Source organism: Tachypleus tridentatus, chromosome 12 (genome assembly GCF_004210375.1).
Source record: "Tachypleus tridentatus isolate NWPU-2018 chromosome 12, ASM421037v1, whole genome shotgun sequence".
Taxonomy (NCBI): domain Eukaryota; kingdom Metazoa; phylum Arthropoda; class Merostomata; order Xiphosura; family Limulidae; genus Tachypleus; species Tachypleus tridentatus.
The window spans coordinates 88,845,309-88,869,815 of record NC_134836.1 but is presented as its reverse complement, the minus strand read 5'-3'; the positions used below and the strand labels follow the sequence as shown (position 1 = coordinate 88,869,815).

At 32.5% G+C, this 24,507-nt stretch overlaps 1 protein-coding gene across 4 annotated transcripts in view; it reads left to right on the top strand.

Moving 5' to 3' along the window:
• The window catches only part of LOC143233930 (uncharacterized), an 86,611-nt gene that overhangs the window by 24,181 nt on the left and 37,923 nt on the right, over positions 1 to 24,507 (top strand). For 2 of the 4 annotated variants that reach the window (XM_076470829.1, XM_076470828.1), the window contains exons 3-6: positions 10,653 to 10,731; positions 18,193 to 18,247; positions 21,064 to 21,193; positions 24,454 to 24,482. In XM_076470829.1, coding sequence (XP_076326944.1) covers positions 10,653 to 10,731; positions 18,193 to 18,247; positions 21,064 to 21,193; positions 24,454 to 24,482 — 293 coding nt within the window. Of the gene's footprint in view, positions 1 to 10,359; positions 10,423 to 10,652; positions 10,732 to 18,192; positions 18,248 to 21,063; positions 21,194 to 24,453; positions 24,483 to 24,507 lie in introns of all 4 variants that reach the window. The other 2 variants (XM_076470831.1, XM_076470830.1) reach the window with 2 other exon arrangements.

Below are 24,507 nucleotides of genomic sequence, written 5' to 3'. Positions count from 1 at the left end.
GCACATGCTAAAGACTTTCTAATGATAGAGCTAATGTTGAGATTGATGAATTAATGGAACGGAAACATTTCTGAAGACTCATTGTGTTGTGATATCGTCAAATATTTTGAGCTTGGTTTAAATTTTCTTACACTTACCATATAGTGTGTGCAGTGGCTAATGATTTTGAAATTCAAACTTGAGATATGGAAAAGTTCAATATAAAATAAGAACCTCACACATCTGTGACTTGTTGTGTTGTCAATATTTTCAGTAAATCTACTAGAGTGGCTTTTCCAACTATTGTTTTTTGAAACCTCTTGTTTAGTCCCATCTACTTCAAATTAGCATGTGTTTATAGCCAGTAGAAAGAGCCTCTTTGTAAATCTGACAGTCATTTGCAAATAGCTTGAAGGAGTAAGTGATAATTTTACCAAAATTATTAAAGTATGATGACTAAATCATTTTTCTGAGTAGCAGTGGGAATTTTTAAACCACATATAGTTCTTTTATGGACCTTGTTATATTACTTGGATTTTGTGCATACTTCATAATTTCTGGGTTTTTTCTTTGTATTTGAAGTGTACAAAAGTTAACATCTTTTCACTCTCCATTTGGAAGAATAAACAAGGCTTACTGCCATGCTAAGCTTGGTGTTACAAAATGTTTCACTGTATGTTTTCTCTGTTGTTCTGTGTTTTTAAGAAACATAATTAAAATATAAATATTTATATAAGAGTAAATGGTAGATTACACACACACACACACACACACACACACACACATGCATCATAGCTGATACAGAATACTTGTATAATGGTTAGAGATTTGTATTTTGTAGCCCAATACATAGCTATGCTTATTGAAGGTGTGTTATTCTAATTGTTTAAACTTAAGTAAAGTAAAAGGAAATTATACAACATTAGGAACAAGACAACTTAAAAATGGGTTCATTTATAACAGTTGGAGAGGTAAAATAGTTTACAAATACAAGGGAAATAATGTTATGTTTTATATAGAAGACTTGAGTCACTAAAACTGAAACAAAAGGAGTACTACAAGTATTACTGAAATCTGAGTTTTTATTGGTTGACACATAAATGTGCAGAAAAGGAGAATACATTTTATAAGCATGTACTTGAATAACATCTTTGTAAACCTATGCCACTAAATTCCAAACATTATGAAATGATTACCAGTATTCAGATAATTGTGATGTTTGTTGTGTTGGCATGGAACCGTATAATGAACATTTTGACAGATTCATAGTACATTGTCATTACTTTGGAGAATTATTGTTGTAAACACTGTAGGATGCATACATAATTCAATTAATACCACATCCTATTGTCGGCATAAATGTTTTTACTGATTCTAAGTGCAGTATAATACTTTAGTGAATGTTCCTTGTAAGTGGTGTAAGCTATCTAATGCATTAAACATCCTGTTTTTGGAACAGGAGTTAAGTCAGCTATCACTCTGCCTGTGCTTTGTTGCCTTTTGAGGGTATTGTATTTGAGTGGTGTGTAACAGGCTACTGACGCCAGTAGCAATTTCTTGCTTTATTTTCAGTTGGTTTCTACTTTAGTCATTGACAGTAAAATAAACACAAAAAATAAATGTGTTATGTTTATATATTCAAACTCTCAAGAGAAGTACTTACAGTTTGTGACCAATAACAAATAAAAGGGGCACAGCAGCTAATCTCATTTCTGGACCTGGCATGGCCAAGTGGTTGAGGCACTCAACTCGTAACCTGAGGGTCACGGATTTGAATCCCTGTCACACCAAACATGTTTGCCCTTTCAGCCATGGGGACATTATAAAGTGATGGCCAATTCCACTATTTGTTGGTAAAAGAGTAGCCCAACAGTTGGCAGTGTGTGGAGATAACTAGCTGCCTCTAGTCTTACATTGCAAAATTAGGGATAGCTAGTGCATATAGCCCTTATGCAGCTATATGCAAAATTCAAAACAAACCATTTCATTTCTGGTTTTGCAACAAACTTTTTTTTATTTGTTTACAGGATGAAGAATCAAATATATCATTGAGATAAAGATAATAACACACAAAATATGAAGTTTTTACTGAAAATAACATTTTTTTGTGTATACTTTGGAAATCTGAAAATTTTGTATTAATTAATACCTAAATGTGTACCTTATTTTCAGCTACTAGTTCCTTTAATTATATGTTGGCAGACTTGGCAGACTTTTTTTTAACATATATTATTATTGAGAGTTTAATATGGATACATATAATTAAAGGAACTAGTAGCTGAAAATAAGGTACACATATTTAGGTATAAATTGAATTTAGATTAAAAACATTACTGCTAAAAATACTGTTATCTAGCCTGACCTGATGCCATTTGGGAAAGTTAGGTCTTATGTTACTGATGAAGCTTTGTTAGAGTATTTAATGTTTTTATGATTTTTAGTGAAAAGTGGTGCTTATTACAATCAGGAAAATAAACTACAAAAATAAATGTTAATGAATATTAGTCAAGTTTAAACTGTGTCTATAAAGTGAAATTTTATGATCAACATAAAAAAAATTTAAAGGAAACTAAGTATTCTGACACAGTATCTTGCCTCTGCTCAGAAAAAGCTTTCTTCACTTATACTGCCCTCTAGTGGGGCAAAGTTTTGTTTGCCATCAGCCTTGCTATTGCCACTCATCTCTGCATTCTAACGTAAATGATTTTGCAGTAACTCTCCACCAGCAGGAGTATGACACTACCCCTATTGTAACTAGCACTGTCTATAATCTTGTATCTGTTAATCACTTCTCAGTTGGCAGTCTTATTGAATATAATTGTTTTCATTCATGGTTTGATTTCCTTATCCAAATGTTTTTGTCCTCTAATTTTTCTACTTTAATTAGTGTTCTTTACTGTTTTCAGTCTTTTTTTGTAGGGAATTATGAATCATTTTATTTATCTCCTTTCAATATTATTAGTTATGCACTCATTGTCAGGTGGTTATAATTACAACTGTTGCAGGAAAATTACCAGTTACATCCAAAGGGTTGGAACCATGACTCTCAGCATGTGAAATAATGATTCTGGTTTGTCTGTAGTTAATCAATATCATGCAGCAATCAGAACAAACTGAAGATTGTCCTGTCATGGTTTTCAGTGATCGAGAAGATTTGGTTTGGGACAGCCTTCACCCCATCCCTTAAATATAGTTCATAGTCACATGTCATTTCAGGGGATTTGTCCTTTCTTTTCCCTTTGATGGACTGAATGATTCAGGTATGTTCTCTCCTTACCTCCCTTTCCATATATTCTACCCCTGCTTCTATAGAAACTAGACATTTGGTTACTATTTTAATGTTTCCTTTTTCCTTGGATACTGGGGCTCATGAGATTTAATTTTGGAAGCATTTGCATTTGGGAGTTACTATGCCTAACTCTCATGCACTGTGGATTATCATGCTTTTGATTATAATCATTCTAACTTCTCTTATTTGGACAAATAATATTTGGTATTGCCTTTCCCTTTTTGAGAATTGGACCCCAACATTTCAAGTACCTTCTTCCTGTATCTGTCTTGCTCTGACCACCTTTCATGGGTCAGGGCAGGTATTAGCAAGAATCCTTTAATTTGCCCACATTCTGTGTTCCTTGGTAGTTTTTCCATGGGTTATGAAAGTCATTTTATTAAGTTTGGTCCTGTGCTTTCATTCATTTCTCCAGTTGTCTCACAATCATATTTTCTCACCTCCTCTTTCAGATATCATTTTTTGCCCACCTGATTCATTAAAGGGGGGCTTCATTTCCAGTGTTCTATGGACATATGGCTACTTCTTGCCTCCTTACAAGACAACTCAGCCTTACATCCTTAGTTTTTTTTGACAGGACTCTGCCATGGTGGGTTAGCTTGTGAAAGTGGAGCAGTATTTTTCCTCCCACTCACAGAATTTTTGGTTCATCTTGTGGTGTTTCTCAACTCCCTTTTCTATCAGGTCCTACATGTCCAATTTGCAAGCTATGAAATGTCTTGTATGCAATGCTTCATCCTTTCTTTTTCCTACTGCATGAGAGATTCTTTTTCTTTTGGGAACCTAGGTTTCTCTTGAATTTCTTGTTCCTCTTATTTGCACCCTCATGCATCAAAATGGCTGGTTTTTGATAGATTGATGGAACTTTATTCTATTTCTCATAGATACCCCTGTTATCCTACCCCTTGCCTACTATGAGTGTTGCTCTTTCCCCTTCTTATCTCTGATGTCACCTTTTATGGATATTGTTTTTGGTGTGGGGGTTGTTTTAACATTCAGTAGGTTTAAGAGTGATGATCTCTTTCTAATTCTTCTTTCCATATCAATCTCTTGGATCTTACTGCTGTTTTCCGGACTATCCTTCACTTCCTGCAGGCTTTTGAGGGCTAGTTGAGGATGATTCATTCCAACATTTTTATGATAATCTTGTACCTTACCAGGCAAGGGGTATTTGGTCAACAGACCTCTATTTTTCACACAATGAATCTTCAGTATTGGGCTCACTGCTGTCCCATTGCTGTTAATATGCCATAATTTGGGAGCTCTGAATCTCGTCACAAATCAGTAATCCTATCGTGACATAATTCTCTCTTCCAGAATGGTCTTTTGATTTACCTGTTTTTTGAATCTTCATATGCTCTGTAGAGCATTTCAGATTTGGATGTGGTTTTACTACACTTCTCAATACACCACTTTCCCAATTTTGGTCTTTTGTTCCTTTTCCTCTGGTGAGAGAAGTCACTATTTTCATTGGGAATTGGTTGTGTTGGTACCTGTATGTGTATCTTCTTATTCATCTTCTTTTCCAGGTCCTTGCCATACTTCAGGCTGTTCCATGTTAGTGTTTTACTGGTTGTTACTTACTGGCTGGCTCACATAGTTTCCATTGTTGTGCCAGTTTTTGGGTTTGCTTCCTTTCCTCTTTCTTTTTATCTGACACTCCACCATCAACCACGCAGTGGAATGCATCATCCTTCCATATTTGCACCCTGTTTTTATGCATGTTTTTTTCTGGTCACTTGTCTGAAGTGGCTGGATTTTCACATGAACCTTTCTTCATTTTTCATCCTGTTCTTTCTTTCTCCTTGGTGATTTACCTATGTATGTGGTATTTGTACTGTGTTTGGTCTCAAAGTGTTCTTTTTGTCTTGGTTTTTTTTTTAATGAATTTCACTTTCTTTGTTTTGGATTACAGGGTGACATTATCTGCCACTTTTTGTTTTACCAACTTTGCTTGTGTTTTCCAGTCATCAGTCTACACATGTTGTTTCATTCCTATGATTGTTTTTGTCCTCCCTACCCTGCTTCCCTTCCTGCATAGTACTTTCATGTACTCCTCCATGCTTTTTTTCTATTTTCCATTATACCTTTTGTCTTTGTGTTTTTTGAATTACCTTTTCTCGAATTTTATGTTCCTTATATTGTTGTCATGCAAACATTATTATTCTGATGTGTTCATGATTGATATTCACTACACTTTTTATTTCTTAGTTCCGTATATCTAATTGTTACTTTGCACCCAAGACTGACTTCTTGAGAGGGTACTTTTCCCTTCATACCTTCTTTCTTTCTCTCCTTTTCCTATCTTTATGATTGTCCAATCCCACCTGCCTCTTTTGCCTGGTCTTGGCTCTCTGAAGTTGTATGACATTAAGTGCTTTCTTACATTGTTCCTAAGTCTGTTTGTTTCTTCTATGAAACCTTCACATCTCCCATGACATTTTCCCCATTATGATTGTGGGTTGAATTCACCTTGTATTTCATGTTTTTTTGGTTATTTTTTTCCCATCAAACTGATCATCTCACCATGTCTTTGGCTGCACATTCCTTTGTGGTACATCATTAGTGCTGTTACTGTTCATCTGTGGATGGTAATTAACTCTGTTCATTTTATTTTTTGTTTGCAGGGTCCTTTATTGCATATTTGAATCTCTGTCTGTGGTGAGTGTTGCGTAACCAGGTATACGTAGTCTTATATCTGCACAGTATAACATGATAATATGTCATGCTCAATTTCATTGATATTGAAGCTCTTTCTATTGTGCACCTGATGTACAATTCCAGACACTGCCAGGTGTTGATTGTGTTGATTGATCTACTCCGTCAACATTATCATAAAAGTAATTGATATTAACTACTGATCACATGTCTTTCTTGACACACTAAATGTTTTGAAGAATAGTTGAAAAAGAGTGTATAATCAAAACATTTTTTATACTTTTATGAACATATAGTAGGAACACGCTGTGGTCCTGTACTTGATAAAGGAAGTTTGTCCATATTATAGTGTTATTTACCTATAACTTTTGATTGTCACAAAGACTATGGTCCCTGTACTTCATAAAGGAAGTTTGGCTATGTTATGTTTTGTCTATTTATCTACAGTTTTGTTTGTCACAAAGACTGTGGTTCTGTACTTCATAAAGGAAATTTGTTTTTGTTATGTTCTGTCTATTTACCTACAGCTTTTGTTTATCACAAAGACTGTGGTCCTGTACTTCATAAAGGAAGTTTTTCCATGTTATGTTGTGTCTATTTACCTATAACTTTTGATTGTCACAAAGACTATGGTCCCTGTACTTCATAAAGGAAATTTGTTTATGTTATGTTCTGTCTATTTACCTACAGCTTTTGTTTATCACAAAGACTGTGGTCCTGTACTTCATAAAGGAAGTTTGTCCATGTTATGTTGTGTCTAGTTACCTATAGCTTTTGATTGTGACAAAGACTATGGCCCTATACTTCATGAATGAAAATTGTCCATATTATGTTGTGTCTATTTACCTATAACGTTAGACTGTCAGAAAGACTGTGGTCCTGTACTTGGAAAAGGAACTTGGCCCATGTAATGTTTTGTCTTATTTACTTGTAGTGTTTGATTGTTACAAAGACCATGGTCCCTGACTTACTAAAGTAATTTTGCCCATGTTTTGTTGTGTGTTACTTACCTATACCTTTTGATTGTCACAAAGACTGTGGTCCTGTTCTTATTTTGTTTAGTAAGCATAACCTCTTTTAACGGGAAGCTTAGAGAACTGGAATAATTTTGGTGATTCTGTTTGAAATGAGTAATGTGTAAAAACGCTGTAACACTTTGTTTGACTCAACAAGCTTGTGTTTGTTTACAGCTGTTTTTAGCTAGATGCGTAAGGATTTACAATGTTTTTATTACATAAGTGAATTTGTGGTGGTTTTCATTTATTTCAGCAAACAGAATTTTTCTTATAGTGTAAAAAGCCAAAGTGAGTAAAACATTTAAATTCATCAGGCCAAAAATTTACAATTAAAAAATGATGTACTACATATCTTGCTAAACATTCCTAACTTGTTCATTGCAAAGTTAAAACCATGTATGTTTTAAATAGAGGTTCTGTTACATTTTTGTTATCACAATTCAGCACTTAGTGACTGGCATTAATTGCCAGATTTTATGAATTTTATACCACTACTGTGTGTTGTATTATACATAAATAGTATGTTAGGTGATGTTGGTTGAAAAGGTTTGTGTCTTTGTGAAAGTTTAGTATGGTTTTTGATGCATATACAGCATTGTCATCAACTAGTTTCATTGAATTAGTTGATTTTAAGAAAAGTTATTGTTCTTTGTTAGATAAGATTTTTATCTCTCATGGTAGTTTTGAACTTATCTATATTAGGATTACAAAATAATAAATATCAATATCTCACTTTATCCTTCATATTTACTTTTTTATTGGTGTGTTATGTAATAGGTCCTTATGTTAGAAAAATGCACAAGAGTTGTAAAAAGTCTCTTTCAAAGAGTACATGGAGGATGTAACAGGGATAATTGACTGAATTGTCATGTGTTTGTTTTTTTTGTTAAGTGAACTTGTGGTTGTATTTCAAGGGTAAAGTAGGAGTAAATGGAAAATTTAAGTCCTGGTATATTAAGTCAATAAATAAAACAAAGTGCCAATCAATAAAATTTTTATATACAGTGAAATTTGAAAAATTGTACTATCTTATTAAGATGAGGCACATAACATCTTGATTAGAAACATATGACACTTACTCTTTTGTGACTTACAGACAAGAATAAAATGGTATTTAAAATTTTTACTTGAAAATAAAATATCAGTTCCACTATTTGTTTAAAATAATAAAAGCCACAAACTTGTATAGATACACATCTCATAAAATATTAGCTAATCTGAAGTAAATATACTTTGTATATTCAGACCATGTAATCCACTTAACTATTAGTTAGTGTAGCATATTCAATTATTATCCTCACAAAAACATGCTGTGTGCAGTAGAAACATCTCCATTAGCAATATCTATCAACATTAAATGATTCTAGTACAACCAGTTCTAGAGGAAGAATCATCTGTTTCACTTGATCTACAAGACATGCTAGAATCAAATAATCTTCATTATCACTTAAGTCTTTATCACTGACAGAATCAATTCTAATTTCATTGTACATATTTGATTTCCATTTCTTGGCTTCACATCATACTGAAATGTTAGAAGGATTTGTAGCACATCCATTTGTAGCACATTTGTAGCAAAGGAACACCTTTGCTTCCTTTTTGTCCATAGACTTCTCCAAAGTTATTTCTAATTTATGATCCTTTCACTTGTGTGCCCATACAAAATCATTTGTTTTAATCAGTTGAAGCTTCTTCACTGTTGCATATTTTAAACTATGTTTTTGGTCAGTGAGTATGCAAGTAAGGAGCCTAAACTCTTCATCGGTCACACTATTACTACACTGTATGCAGAATGATATTTCCACAAGCATACAAATCATACATTTTTCTTTCTATATAGATGCACAAGCTCCCAGATACCCTTAATTTTAATTCAATTCATTAAGCACTTACTTTGAATTCTTCCTATTCTGAGCTTGTATTACTTGTTTCAGATTTGTTCATTTTTAGTGTTATATAAAAATGCTCTGCAGGTAAATTTAAACCTTCAGTTTCCGTGATGGTATTACTCCAGTTTTCTGGGTCTGCCTAAAACATAATTGAACCTTGATTGAAGACAAGTCTATACACTTGGAATGATTATAATTCTCAGATTGTCCACAGCTTTATCAGCATATCCCACTGTAGTGTATTCCCTATTTTTTTTCTTTTGATGGTCCTGCTTTAAAGTAAGTTCTCTTAAGATGCTAGGCACCTAATTTTATTACCAGTTCAAGCTCAAGCCTTGTAAAACGATTTTCTTAGTGCATACCTGAAGTTTTTTCACTGAATTTCTTACTTTTAGTAAAAACTATACAAAAAAATGAAATTATCATGAACAAAAGTATGTGTGAACTTAATAGCACTTTTGAGCCCTTTTACAATATTCTAGGTGAGGAAGTAGAAAACATAGTATGGACGTTCGGAAAGAAATTTTAAACTCTTTTGAATAGACAAAAGATATTTACTAGTTAATAAAAATTTATTTTTCTTTGTTTTGAAGCTAAGTAGATGATGTGTGTTAAAATATCAAAAAAATTAATAATTAATATTTATTCACCACGTTAAACATTTTTGAACAGTGACACTATAATATTGGTAATAGTAAGCCTACTTGTGGTTTTATTTGAGCATTAAGTCTAAATCATAAGCATAACAAAGCTTAATTGAAACACTTGATAAATTTTATTTTGCTTTTGACTTCAACTCAGTCTAATGAAGTAAACTATTCTACTGTTATATCACCAAAGTTATAACAAAAATATAAAGAAAAACCTTTCTGACAAATCAACATGAATATTGAAAATTCAACATAAACATCATAATTGACTTAAAGAGAGTGTGTGTGTGTTTTTTTTTTTTTTAACAGCAAAGCCACATTGGACTATCTGGTGTATTCACTAAGGAGAATCCAACCTCTGATTTTAGGGTTTTAAATTTGTAGCCTTACTGTTGTCCCAGTGAGGGACAGTTGGCCTAAGAACAGTAAAGTGACAGTTTTGTTGCTAAGCAGTGATGTACATTATTGACAATTTCCAAAAAAAGGAGTGTGAAAGTGTTCTTCATAGAGTGGCAAAGAGAACCTATTATAGGCAGTCATCACATGTTTTTTTTTTTTATAATGATACTATTTATCATATTTTTTATTGTATTTCTTTATTTTCTGCTTATATTTTTATTTCTACCTTGATTTATATTTTTGTGTCAGTTTGAATTCCCTTCATTATAAGTAATTCATCTTTTGCAATATAGTCAGGACAAATTTGAAATCCTTAATTTCTAGTTCTAACATGATTTTGTATGCTAATGTTTCTTGTAACCACCACTTTCATACCACTCTATAATTGTTGATTAAGATGCCCTGTTTGAAATAAGTTATGTTCAGTGAAAATAATAGCAGCATTCTATAATGATACATTCACATTTATTGTATTTCAGTAATATTGCACCAACTTGTACTTTTCAGTTAAGCTTTGCTATGGAGGATCAAAGTGCTCAGAAGTAAGTTGTGTAAACAGAATAAAGATTTTGATTTTACTTGTTTTGTAAACATATTTGAATTGTATGATTTTATGCCATAAATATTGATGCTTGTGCAACACCAAAATAATTGTGCCCAAGTAAAACATTTTTTTAAAAAGACGTAAAGGTTCTTAGTATTATTGTGAGAAGGCTGCATGTTAATTAAAACTATCTCCTGATAGGATAATTTTTCATTGTTTATTGATCAGGACAAGAGACACGTGATGGATAATGTTGAACGGAACCAGTTACAGAAGTGTTTGGATACCATTCAGAAGTCAATCAGAGGTAGTGTATTGTTCATTAACATCCACTTTCTTAAATTATTGAATCTTTTTGACTATTTATATGTTTTGTTTTAAATGTTTTCACATGCATTTTAAATTTGTTAAATTGAGGAGAATGTGCAAATAAGTTTGAAAATTTGTGTGAATGAAATAGCCTTAGTTAAGTAGATTAAGTGGATAGAATTTTCAGGTTTAGCTTTTATTTGATAATTTCAGAACATGATAATTATTAATAATTAAACAAAATTTTGGATCTTCAATTTTGTAAATATGCTCATGTAACACTTATACCCCAAATCAGTGGTTCTCAACCTTTTTTTTTTTTGAAAATTACTTTTTTTTATTATTTCCTGCATAATAAGTCCAGCAGAGACTAGGAAAAAAGGAAAACAAGCAGTATGACATTTAAAGTAATATGATAAAATGAAAAATATTCATTTACTACCAGTAAGTGAGAAAACTGCTCTTACTTGAATTGTCTAAACTTATTACAGTGAGAAATAATGTATGCATAATTAATTAATGGGTCTCAGTTTCCCTTCCACTTTCTTGTACAAAACAAATAAAAAAACTTTCTGATTCAGTTATTCCCTCTTCTCACAAGATTAGCTTTTCTTATTCATTGCTGCCCTCTATATGCATAATTTACTTCTTTTGCCACAAGTCTACAGCAATCCCATATTGGAATCATTTGATTCCAATATGTTTCTCATGTAAAACATCCTGCATCAGTTCTCTACTAATAGGAGCATAGTACACTCGTGATGCATGCGATTCCCTCTATGGTCCTCTACCAAGCTCACTTTTCATTTGGCAGTGTTTGCACACTGCCATCATTATTTTTTAATCTCAATTACTGCTTTAGATTGTATTAATTCTTGAAGTGGTTCAATTTAACACACACAGTTTTTTTGGTATTCAGGTTCAATTACCCTTATCCTAGTCACATTTCTTTCTTCAAATAATTTTGTTGAGTTGTACAACATGTATTGTGAAGTTAAGGTCACCTTCATGGGTGTCTTGCATTTGACAGGTGCTTTACTACAGGATACAGGTGCTGGTAATCCCTGAAGAGATTTGTTTACATTTATTCATAGGGAGATTGAATGTTATATGGGTTAACCTTTGCATCTCCAGACATTGCCCCACTTCCTCCTAAACATGTGGACCAAGAAAAATTGAATGAAGACCTTAATTGCTTTCTTCCACCACCTGAGTTTGCTGTGCCTTCCCATACCCTTCCTAATTATTCTGTTTGGCCTTCCACTGTTTCTTTGGACTTTATGTAATGTTTTATCCCTTGCTTTTATACGTTTTTAACCACTTTCTTTGTTATTGCATGAATATACTTTCCAACCCTATTTGGTTTAAACCCTGACATTTGGGTTCACGTTGTAAATAATTTGTCTCTTAGTTGGGTGATGGTGTTAGAATGACTCATCCCCCACGAGCTTTGGATCTGTTTGCCTTTGCATATCATGTGGCTCACTGTCCATATCTTGACTAATTGGGTTTGGTTTTACATGTTCGTGAGGTGGCCCTTGAATCTTCCATTAGTCTCACCTTACCCATACCCAATTTTCTGCATGACTTCTATCCAGCAACAATCTACCTTTTCTTATCTGGTAGCCTGTTTATCTCAGTTGGAGCTAAGCATGGTGAAGATTCTGGCTTTCCACCCTTCCTTTTACCTGTTCCTTCTTTTGGTGCCACAACTTGTTTTCCTTGATGATGCATTATATGCCATCAACACTTTCAGTAACTACCTGTTGGGAACTCAACTTGTGGCCTTCGTTCATTGGTAGTATCCTTTCATCATTATTGTTTGGGCTCTTGAAATTCTATTTCTTTCCCCACCTCCCTTGTTCCAGGTACCTGCTTCCTTCCTTTTATCTTGGGATCCTATAACTTACCAGTGTATGTCAGAGGTGGTGCAAGACATCCTCACCGAACAGGCTGTTGAACCTGTTTTACATCATTCACCAGGATTTTACTTCTGTTTATATGTGATTTCCAAAAAGGCTGGGAACTGGAGGATTGTCGTTGATCTGTTCCATTTCAATTGATTTGTTCACATCCAATGTTTGACCATAAAATTTAATCTCACTCTTTGGTGGGCATTTTCTCTGGCTATGGGGATGACTAAGTAGGATGCGTCCAATGTTTATTTGCATATTTCTGTCTCAGAACAGTCTACTCCTTATTTTTGGCTTGCCTGTCAAGGGATGGTGTACCAATTTCACATCCTACTTTTCAGGATGGTTTTTGCTCCTTACATTTTCTATTGAGTGGTGAGAGATTTTGCTTCTCCTCTTCATGTTATAGGGGCTATGTTTTCATTTTTGTATGGGCAGTTGGTTACTTCTGGTCCATTCTGAAGCTACTCAAGTAGGCTTGTTAATGAAATTGAAGAAGTTCTTAATGCCTTGTGCTTTTTCAACACTCATTTCAGTTAGACCCAACCACCTTTTCCTTTTCAACTCCATTCTATGAGATTATAAGTTCACCATGCCCTGCCTGCTCCCTCACTTTCTGCATGAGAGGTTTTGTATCTTTGTGAGATGGTCTTCTCTGATACCACCAATCTCCTTTAGCCATGCACACATGTGCTCCCTTTAGTGGATGTTGCATGATCAGTAGAAACTAGCTTTGGGTCCCTTATATGCTCATATAATGCTTTCTCCTTTTCTAGTAGACAATTTCTTATGGTAGTTGGGCAAGACTTGCACTGTGGTGGGTGTTCTGCATCTTCCTCCTTGCCCAGGTTTATAGCTGTTTACAGATGCTTTCTTTTAGGGCTGGGGTGCATGAATTAATCATCTGGAAAGTCATTGGTCTATAGATAAATGGGTTTAACATATCAATGTCCTAGAGCTTCAAGCTGTTCATTCAGCTCTGAATCACTTTCTTCTCATTGCCAAATATTGTTTGGTAATGATCCATTCCAACAAATCAATGATGTTTGTTTGTGTTAAGCATTGAGGCAGCATGCAGTTAAAGTCCCTCTGTTTTATTACATTGAATCTCCTGTATTGGGACTGTAACTAATTCCAGGTGCCTTCAACTTTGTGGTGGATTGTCTTTTCCACCCTGACAAGATTTACATGATGGATTAGTTCCTTTCTTATGTCATTTTTCATGAGGTTTTCCTCACATTGATGTATTTGCTGCTGCCCAAAATCACAAATTACCCCTCTTTTGGTCCATGGTACCTCATCCTCCTGTTTTGGCTAAAGTTACCTTCAGCAGGGATTGGTTACACAAATTCCTATATGTTTATCCTTCTGTTTGATTGCTTCCATGGTTTTCTTGTTTATCCCAATCACAATTATTTCTTCCTGTACCACTTCCCTTATTACCCTACTTCCTTTATCAACCCAGTCAACAGTTCTGTATCCTACACTTCATGTTCTCCATCTTCACACTTGGCTTTTGTCCAGTGCTTGGCAAGGAGATCTGGTTTATTCTGTCATGTATCATTTTGTTTGGCTTAATCCATCCATCCATTTTCCATAAAATTGTATCAACGTATCAAGTGTGTCATTTTTACTCATGTTTTTATTTGTATAGAATTGTGTCATATGTATGCTTATTATTTGTTATATTGTTCACACAGCTTTCTTCAGTGGTTCCTATTCCAGTCTATTTATCTTGTGGTAATCCTCTTCATCTAGAGTTCTCTTCTTTTTATCCTCACCATTGGGCTTGCCATTTGATGCTGTTGGCTTATTCCTCCTTGTTTCCTTCTTGCCATCCTTTGTTCTTTGTTACCTCTCATCATATCTGACACTTCATCTTTTCCCTTGCTTCTCATTTTTGCTGGGTTTTTGAGGAAATCCTTCAATTGAACATATTAACCAATCCTAACAAGTTTGTTTCCTATTCTTTACATCATATCATGCTATTGGCTTTCTTGGGTTTTTGCCTTCCACCTGTAGCTGTATTTTAGAATTTGGTGCGACTCAAAGATTGAGTAAATCTTTATTAATTTATTAATAAATTTATGTATTAAGTCTTCATATCTTCATTACATGGATCCTGCTATTTGGCTAGTGGTACCTGGACATGTATTTTTTAACTCTAAATTTGCATTGTTTGTCAAATTGACTAGCACTTTCCTTTCCATGTCTTTGCTCATTCACTTTTGAGATGGGATGTTTTATAAGATTGCTTGTAGATGAATAACCTCACAATGTTTGCTTCATTGATTGGCTTGTCTTGTACCATGCCACCCATGGACTTCACAGGTAAAGCAGAAGGTGGTAGCTCTCTATCTCTGCTGTGCCTCAATTGAATAAATCAATATGGTCTGCTTATTAAAAGAAGATTTTGATCATCCATTGCACTGTCTTGGGTGCTGATGTTCCTAGGGATTCTCCAATGCATTGTAAGCCATCTTTTTTCTTATAGTGAAGTATGGGATGGTCAACAATGGAGACACCATGCTGGATGGGTTCCAAGTAAGATAGCTATAACCATTCAGTTTAAAGTAGGGCAGTTCTGTTTTATCAGTGTGGATGTAATATATTTCATTTTGTGATTAACCATAAAATGTAGTGAGATGTCAAAATGCAGTTTACCTCTTTGATTGGGTTGTCTCTCTTCCTTCCTTGATTCCTTTTCTGTTGTAGGTCACAGTAGGTATACATGGGATATTTCTGGTTTTATCCTTGGCTGCCCCTCATTCTGTCTTATTACATTGATGTTATTGCCAAACTTAGTGGTAGTATGGTAGAGACACATAGAGGGAGTCATACCATGGGAGTGAACTGTGCTTCTATTGGTAGAAAAGTGATACATGTTGAGTTGCATGAGAGAGAAACCAGCTGGAATCATTTGATGAAAGCTTGTGGGATTTGTAAAAAAAAAAAAAGAGATTGCATATAGAGGCCAGCATTGAAAGAGAATAGCTAATCTTGTGAGAGGAGGGAAGTACCTGTTGGGAATATATTTTCAGCATGAAAAATGTAATTTTTAAAAAGGAAGTATATGTAGGGATGGCATTTGCATTGTTCTTACATAATAGCACAGATACAATGTTAACATGCAAAAATAGGATAAATTAAACTAAATTGTAATTAAGTAATTAATTCTTGTTTATGCTATTTTTAGTTTACTTGCTGTCTTTTTAATGCAGTTTTTCAATATACATAAGAAACTTTTATTTATAATCAAGTTCTAAATATGATGAGGTTTCAACTATAATATTTATTGTTTATCTATTATTAACTGGTAATTCCTATTTCACCCTGTTAACTGGCTTTTACTATGACATATAAACCTTAAAATAATTCTGTAAAATTCTTGATTTGAACACTATGAGAAAAAAGTTCAACTGACAATGAAGTAGACAGTACTCTGTATTGAAAACAATGTAATATAGTATGTTAGTCAGTAGATTAAAACTTTATTTTTCTATTGGTTTTAAGAGAGATAAAAGTCTGAAAGGATTATTGTTGCTTTGTGAAAGAGAGGATGTAACAGATGGTTGTGGCAAGTGTGAGTTTGTTGACCCTAAAAGTTATTATTATTATTATTATTAGAAAAAGTGTGTTTGTATTATGTAAATTAAACTGTTATTTCCAGCTTTTATAAAGGTAAAAATATCATAGGATTTCATTACTGTTAAGTATTCTTTGTATGTAATATGAGGTTGAAAACTATTTGGTTTTTATTTCATAAAATTTTTTATAAAAAATTGAAACATTCTACAATACCTTTGCCTATTAGGATTTCCTCTGGCATTTCATCTTTTGTACATATACTTTTCACAGATTAAATTTTCCACTACTTTCATTTTTTTGAGCTACCAATTATTCTCACTTGTAAACAATGTATTAGTCAATTTTGTTTTTATAATATTTCTTTTAGTCTCAGAGGATATCTTTAAATTTGTTTAGAAGCTATCATCTCTTGAGAATATACTACTAATTTCTTGATTTTCAAATGTTTAAATTTTTTCTCCTGCTTAGTTTTTGTACATATTTAAAAGATGTTGTGTTAAGTGGTTTGATCATTTGCTAATGATACATAACTTTGGAAACAACTATAAAAAAAAAAAAAAGCCCAAATATGATTGGATACAACATGAACCTGATTATCACATAATAGTAAAGTAAATAATTCAATTTATGAAATTGGTTTATAGTTTTGTGGGAATGTTCCTAGTTGAACTTGTATAGCATTCACCAAAGGCATTCAGTGGGGTGGTTTTAAGACTTTTAAAGAAATCATAGAGCTGAAAATCTTTTTTGTGATAGTTTCTTTAGATATTATTTACTTTCTTAGAATTATTATGTTTGGTAGCTACATAAATTTATTTGAGAAGAGATATAAGATAAGCTAAGTTAAATACATTAGTCAATGGCTAAATATTCAAATTATTCAGTTCATTAGTTATTGAATATTATTTTTACTTTTATTATATACAAAATATAATAGCCTAGCAAAGTTTTCAGTTCATTAGTTATTGAATATTATTTTTAATTTTATTATATACAAACAATACACATAAATGAATTGGCTAGTTGGCTACTTAATTATTCATAATTAAAATTGTGATATCATCATCAGTAATAGTAAGATGTGGTCATTATTTGATTATCAATTTGTGTAAGATCAGTGGGAAATTACTGCATATTTTAGAAACAAAGAAAATGACAGCTATGCGGTACTCTCAGTGTTAACAATTTTTCAAGTAGGACAGTTTCAGGTTATCTTTAAAAAACAGTTTGCCAAAATAATATTCTTTTTGCATAATGTGTAAATAGCAATTACTATTACAGAAACAATGTATACAATTAGCTTTTTAATAAATGTTATTTAACAGTTAAAAGTATAAGTTAAATGTGTTATTATTAGTATCTCTTATGAATTAAGATAAATGTATGTGTTATTTTATAACATAAATACAAAATAGTTTGCTGTACAGTTAAAACAAGTGCAGGCTTAATAAATTGGTTTAAAACAAGGCATGATAATAGTCTAAAATATTTGATATCCTCTATATGTCTTTGTATATGTGTGTTTTACAGTAATATTTTCACATCCATATTAAAAACAGACACATGGTATTTTCAGGAATTTGAAGTATTAGAATTTTTATAAAATCAATGGAAAGAAGACTGACTATAGAAAATGTTGAATCCAACAATTTCAATTTAGTGTTTTACATTACATTAAACAAAACATGTTTTTTGTTTTTCCTAATGAGCAAAGTTTTGAATAGCAAATTTTCATTTTTTAAATAAACTTTTTTTTTTCCCCAAAAGAGTGGCTCATCCTCTTGTATGGAAGTTCATTTTCAGAAGGGTTTACGATCATACTTAAACTGTTAATCACTGGTACAAAAGAATGCTTGCAGATGTGCATATAAATATATATATGTATGTGCATTGTGAAATATATTGTGATTTTATTTGTTGTAGTGGTTAAGCTTTGCATGTATTTCACTTTATTTTAGTAACATCATTGCAGTCCATGGTTGAGCGATTAGAAAGTATAACCAGGCAGCAGGGGTGAGTATATGTGATAATATATCAATATTAACCAGATTATTATTTTGTATTTTCTAATATCTGGTTATTTTTATTAAAACATGGTGAACTGCATGAGAGAATACTCTTATAAGAAGTAATGGAGTATATGAATATAAATTGCAGAATGACATTATGAAATCTTCATATGAGTTCAGCAGTTGGACAGAGTAGGTAATCCTATCAATGCTCTTAGTGGAATGTGTGAATAAGATAGGTTAACACTTTCTTGTTTAAGAGTTACTCATGAACAAGAAAATTCTTCAGACTGCAACAAAGGTTTACATACTGTCTAGGTTATTTGTAATAGAATATGCACATAGGGTTTATTATACAGGGTGTTCGGAAAGTCACTGTGCAGTTTTGTCTGTTAATAAATGTACAAATGCACAGTGACTTTCGAACACCCTGTCTTTCCCCTTGCAGAAATTGTCTGAAACAAACCATTCCTGTATTCAAATTATTTCTCTTTTGTCTGATTAATAACTAAAACTATTATGAAACATGCTGTTTATTACAAGAATAGAAAATTACTTAAGATTTTAATCTGATTTTATTTTTCAGTTACAGAAAACAAGCTATTAGTGACAAACATCTTTAACACTTAAAAATACAAAATATATCTATTATTCATATAAAAAATGTATATGTATGTGAACTTAGTTTCATTCAGATTAATTCTGTAAAGAAAACAACAATAAAAAACAACTGATATTGGTTTCCAAAATTAATTACATCTTCACCTCTTCACAAAACAAAGAAATCATCAAATGGTGAGTGAGAGATTAGTAGAAGATATGCTAGCAGAATGGTTATGAATAATGTTTTTGCTTTCATTCATGACACTTGAAGCTTTCCTCAGAAACAAAGTATTATATGCACTCTGTTTTTATATATTTGGTGAAAGCCTAGCATTGTAGTCAATTTTGTGTAGGTAGTCAATTACATGCTGTTTCTAAGTATTGAATGTTTGTTGTGCCATGTTTTTATTTAGAACTAAGATGGAACTGACTTTTCTTAACATTATTACATACTCTTCAGGCATGTTTTGAGGTTGTTAGCTGTGATCAGTCAAACAAAAGATAGATTTAAAAGTTTTTTTTTTTCAAATAGTTGCATTTAAAATGTCATAATAGTTGCTGTAATAGCTATAGCATATTTTGGACTCTCTTAAATCTTATTTTCTTTTGATTTTAATAGTAGTTTGTTTTAATTTGGTAGAAGGAAAATTTAGAATGCTTACATTTATTAGTGGCAGTTTGGGTCTAAAATTTATTAGCCATTATAAAAGTTTGGATTTTTTAAATATTTAAAATAAAAAATGATAATACATGCTAACTAGTAATTTTAATTCTGATATGATGCATTACCTTTTCTTATGTGAATAACCATTCTCATTCAGTGCTGTCCTGTAGATGCAAAATTTTTTTGCATGCCACAAACCTTGAAACTGCCACTCGCTTTCGAATCAAATGATTGAAATGCATTCTGCATGCAAATCAGTATGTGAAAACTCTCTGCCAATAATAGTGTAAAATACTTTCCTTATGCATGTGACTTCTTCTGTTAAATTCTGCTGAATTATTATTATTTCTTGTTTGGCAGCACTAGAGTTGCAACATTTAGTTTGTGCTCTCTTCAAGTGTTTCTTTTTATTGTTTTCCTTATCTTTGCATTAATTTCTCTTATGTTTACTCTTTTTAATAATAGTGACATTTGTAATTTGATCAGTTATTTCAAAGAGAAATTATTTTGTATTTCTATCTCCTTACAGAACTTACTACTTTATGACAAATACTTTTTATTTGTTATGTTTGGGTATTCATTTTGCATTATGAATTTCTACGTTACCAATTTGGTTGTTGTGTTCTATCAGCACACTTACACAGGCTTCATGTAGTGCTACTCAGTGGGGAAATGTAGAATCTGCTAGGCTTATCTCAGTTTTTTATCAACATATTCACAGTATATTCTCACCTTATCGTGGCATTGTTTCATAATTATCTTTTTTTTCTTTCTTGAGACCTGGTACAAGCTTTAGTTCCTTATTATCTCAGTTTACCACCAGGCATATTCTATTCTTGATTTTATGTCCTTTGCACCTCTGTTAATACAATCCATTTTATCCTGTTTATAGTTTTTTAGCTTTGTTTCACCCTATTGGCTCTTCTGTGGTTAATATATATTTTCACCTCTTTTCTTTGGTGTGCCATGGCAAAGTGTTTGATATTGTTGTTCCTCCAGGCATTACTGGGACATATGCACATGATTATAAAACTATTCAATTAAGAGCAGGGCAGTGGTATTTTGTTGGTGTAGATGATGAGATACCTTCTGCTATGTAATAATGGAGTGTGCCATCAAAATTGCAGCTCACCCCTTTGATTGTTAGTGGCAGGGTTTTGAACTTAATGCTGAACCAATCAACATAACTTCTCACATACGTATAATAGATATCTCTGTTCCCTTACTTATACTCTTGTTACTCCATCCATGTTGTGGGTCATGATGGAGGTATTTGCAGATTAATATGGTTCTTCTCCTTCTGCTATTTCTTGATGTTATGGGGCTTGAAGTGGTTCCTGTTGTTTTAATTTTGAGTAAGATGGTTTATGTTACACAGACATAATATTGATGTCAGGTATTGGGTTCCTGGATCAAACAACCAGTTTCTCACATTATTTTCATGTGCATGTTCACTGCTAATCCAACTGTGTCATTTTTTATATTGTTTTGAATATATTATTTTTTAACCAGTTTGAATATGTAAGAGTTTAATATGTATTTCTGTATATCAGTTTAAAATTCACAGCTGGACCTAGTGGCATGGATTGCTTTATCAGTTCTGACATGTTCTATGTAGAAGTTCTTTTAGAAAACACTGGAGAAGTCAAGGATGTAAAGATTGCTCACCATGGTGATCCTGTGGTACGTATTTGTTTTTTGTATTTTCATAGCTATTCATAGAGGTTTTATTTTTATTAAATATTTGAATGATTTTCAAATAATTCATTATTCTCGATAAGTATCGGAAATACTAATTCCATGACAATAGAATAATATTCTGTTGTCTATTTGATGTAATTTTAGTTTTTATTTATCCTACTATGTATGTTTTAGTGACAATTATAGATGATACAGTTAGATGTATTTTCAGAGAGTACCTGAAAGTGTTTTGTTTCAATAATAAATAAAACCAAAATTAAGAGTAAAATATATTTTCATTTCTTTCTTTTGAAGTTAGTATGTTATACTGTATCATAGTTTACAGAGTGCATAATTCTTGTGATTTATGGCATGCACAAGTTTTACTAATGTCACAACAATACAAATTCAAACGTTAAATGTCCCTTATGTGACATCACTTTAGTGTCTGCTGACTGACTGACAACACATTATTTTGTAGTGTTGTGAGTAGCTAAAACAGATAACCCCTTCTAGGTGATGTGTGGCCTCTTTTTGGGTAAGTGATGGTAGCAAGGGTAAATATTTGAGTGCACAGAGGCTACTATGTCATATTATAAGAGTATTTATCATCGTCTGGGGATAATTAAGTTCCTACAGAACAATGAAAATTAAGTTAGTAGGTATGTGATAGATAATATCCGGTGTTGTAGAAGTTAAGTGAAATGTTTTGTAATGGGCAGGTCAGTTTTTCATATCAGTACAATGAACTTAGATGCTTGATATATTTTGGAATGGAAGTGTAAAGAGGTGTGTGTATATAGAAGTTACACAAAGGAATATTTCACACTCTAAACATATTAAGCCCAATTAGATTAGATGCTTTACCATTCACATAGCAGGGTTGATAACAACTGAAATTGCTCAAAAACTGCAGCTTTTACTTGGTCATGGTCTGGGTATTTTTGCCTTCTCTTGAATTTCTGTGGTTTTGTTATTGCATTCCTCTTCATTTACAAAACAGTTGTAACTATTATAAAGAACTATGCAAGTTGTTCTACTTACATGGAGAACACTGAAGAACCCTGTTTTTAAAATGTTGTGAACTTCAACTTTATTTTGTTTAAACATTTTGCTATACGAGAAAAATCCCTTGTTGTAGTATATTTATATATCCTACCAGGTGTTACAATGTTGAATGGTTTGGATGTTGGCATGAAGCAATTACACACGTGATGTTTTAAAATGTGTTGGCTGTGCAATCAGGTATTACATTTTTGTTTACACATTATTGTATTATCATATGCAGATCACTTGTGTGAAATGTAAGTAACTTCCTTTAAATCTATTTCATAGACTTTTCCTCATACTAGGTATAAGATAGAAAAAAATAAACTAACTAAAATTTTTTCAAAATAGTTTTTTTCTGGAAGTTGAGTTTTAAATGTTGAAATGCAGTTTCTTTTCTGCATCTGTTTTTCATGATTAATAACTTAAACAAGTCATCAACTGTGTTCAGAGATATAAACTTATCAGATGCCAGCCATTTTACATTTTAAATAATATTTTAATTATACCACCTATGGTATAAGATAATGTTTTTACTGATTACTCTCAATTGTTTGTTATGCAGTGCTAGAGAAATGCTATGATCATATTTCATTAACTCTTGCTCGTAAAACTCTAACTTTAAAATTTTAATGATGTTACCAAGTAGCTTACACTATTTCTTTGTACTACAGACTTTCAAATTGTGACCCCTTTGTCTTGAATGTGTATATTAATTTTAGAATAATTTTTTAAGAAGTTCAATTCTCAATTAATTTTATAGCCAGAGATTTTTACTGCAAAACTGTGCATACATTACACAAAAAACTGTATGCAAAAATTGGCACACTGTGTACCATGTATGCTCTGAGTCCTGAACAGTGCATTTTTGTGCATGTTTTTGTAGGCCCGGCATGGCCAAGCATGTTAAGGCGTGTGACTTGTATTCTGAGGGTCGCGGGTTCGCATCCCCGTCGCGCCAAACATGCTCGCCCTTTCAGTCGTGGGGGCATTATAATGTCATGGTCAATCCCACTATTCATTAGTGAAAGAGTAGCCCAAGAGTTGGTGGAGGGTGGTGATGACTAGCTGCCTTCCCTCTAGTCTTACACTGCTAAATTAGGGATGGCTAGCACAGATAGCTCTCAAGTAGGTTTGTGCAAAATTCAAATTCAAAACAAAAAAACAAACATGTTTTTGCTCAGAGTTAGTGATAGTTATTTTTATCATGGTGGCATCATTCAATGTTGTTATTGTTCTACTTGAATTTGTTGAATGGGAGATGGTTTCTGTGTTGTGTAATTACTTTATCCCTCTCCTTTTTTTTTTTTAGTCCGATCTGCATAGGTTTTATTTTCCATAGTTATAGGTTGGTAATATTAGAAACACAAATTCCAAAACTTTAATGGCAAAATGCCACTAACAGTGAAGATATTTAAGCGATGAATCAATGCATTATGATCATTATCAGTGTTTATTTTATATTTGAACTCTTACTTGGAAAGGTATATTAAATAAACTGCACAATTTACTAGGATAATTTTTAGTTATGATTTAAGTAGGTAGTTTTATTTGTTATTTTAAGTTATTAGTAATGACTACATAAATCACAGTAGTCCTTAGCATGTTGTTTAAAACCATTATTAAATTAGCTACATAATGAGAAAATCATCTTTGTAGCAGTACTCTAATGTTAAATGTACTCCATGTATTGACCAGATATATAATAGTAGGACATAATCACTGCCACTTAATTCTCTGCTTCCTCTGTCAGTTTTTTTCGTAAATCTAATGGAAGTATCTGGACAGTCAATTTTGAGTATTGGTAAGGGCAGTTTTAATAGGATATCCAGACCTCTGAACAAGTCATCTGAATTGCAGTGAATGAGAAGCCTGTATTATAAAGGGCTTTATTGGCTTGTTTGTCATCATTATTTGAAGATGTATGAAATTTTTGGTTACTCTTGATACACTCTTTTAAACTGTATTGACACCTTTAATATTAAACACTATGCTGTTGATATTTGAAATTTAATATTGTTAATGTACGCATAGCTAGGATATAGTATTTTCTTGGTTTAAAACCAAAATATTTGTTATAATACAAAGGTGCTTCACAATATGTAATTTTTTAGTATAATTTTATAAGCAACATAAGTCATATATTTAATTGAAAAAAGAAATTGTAATTAAATATTGAACTAGTTTTGCTGATAAAGAGTTTTCTTTTGTTACAGAGCTGTCCTGAACTATCCAAAGTACTAAGGTAAGGCTTTTATGCTGTTTATAGT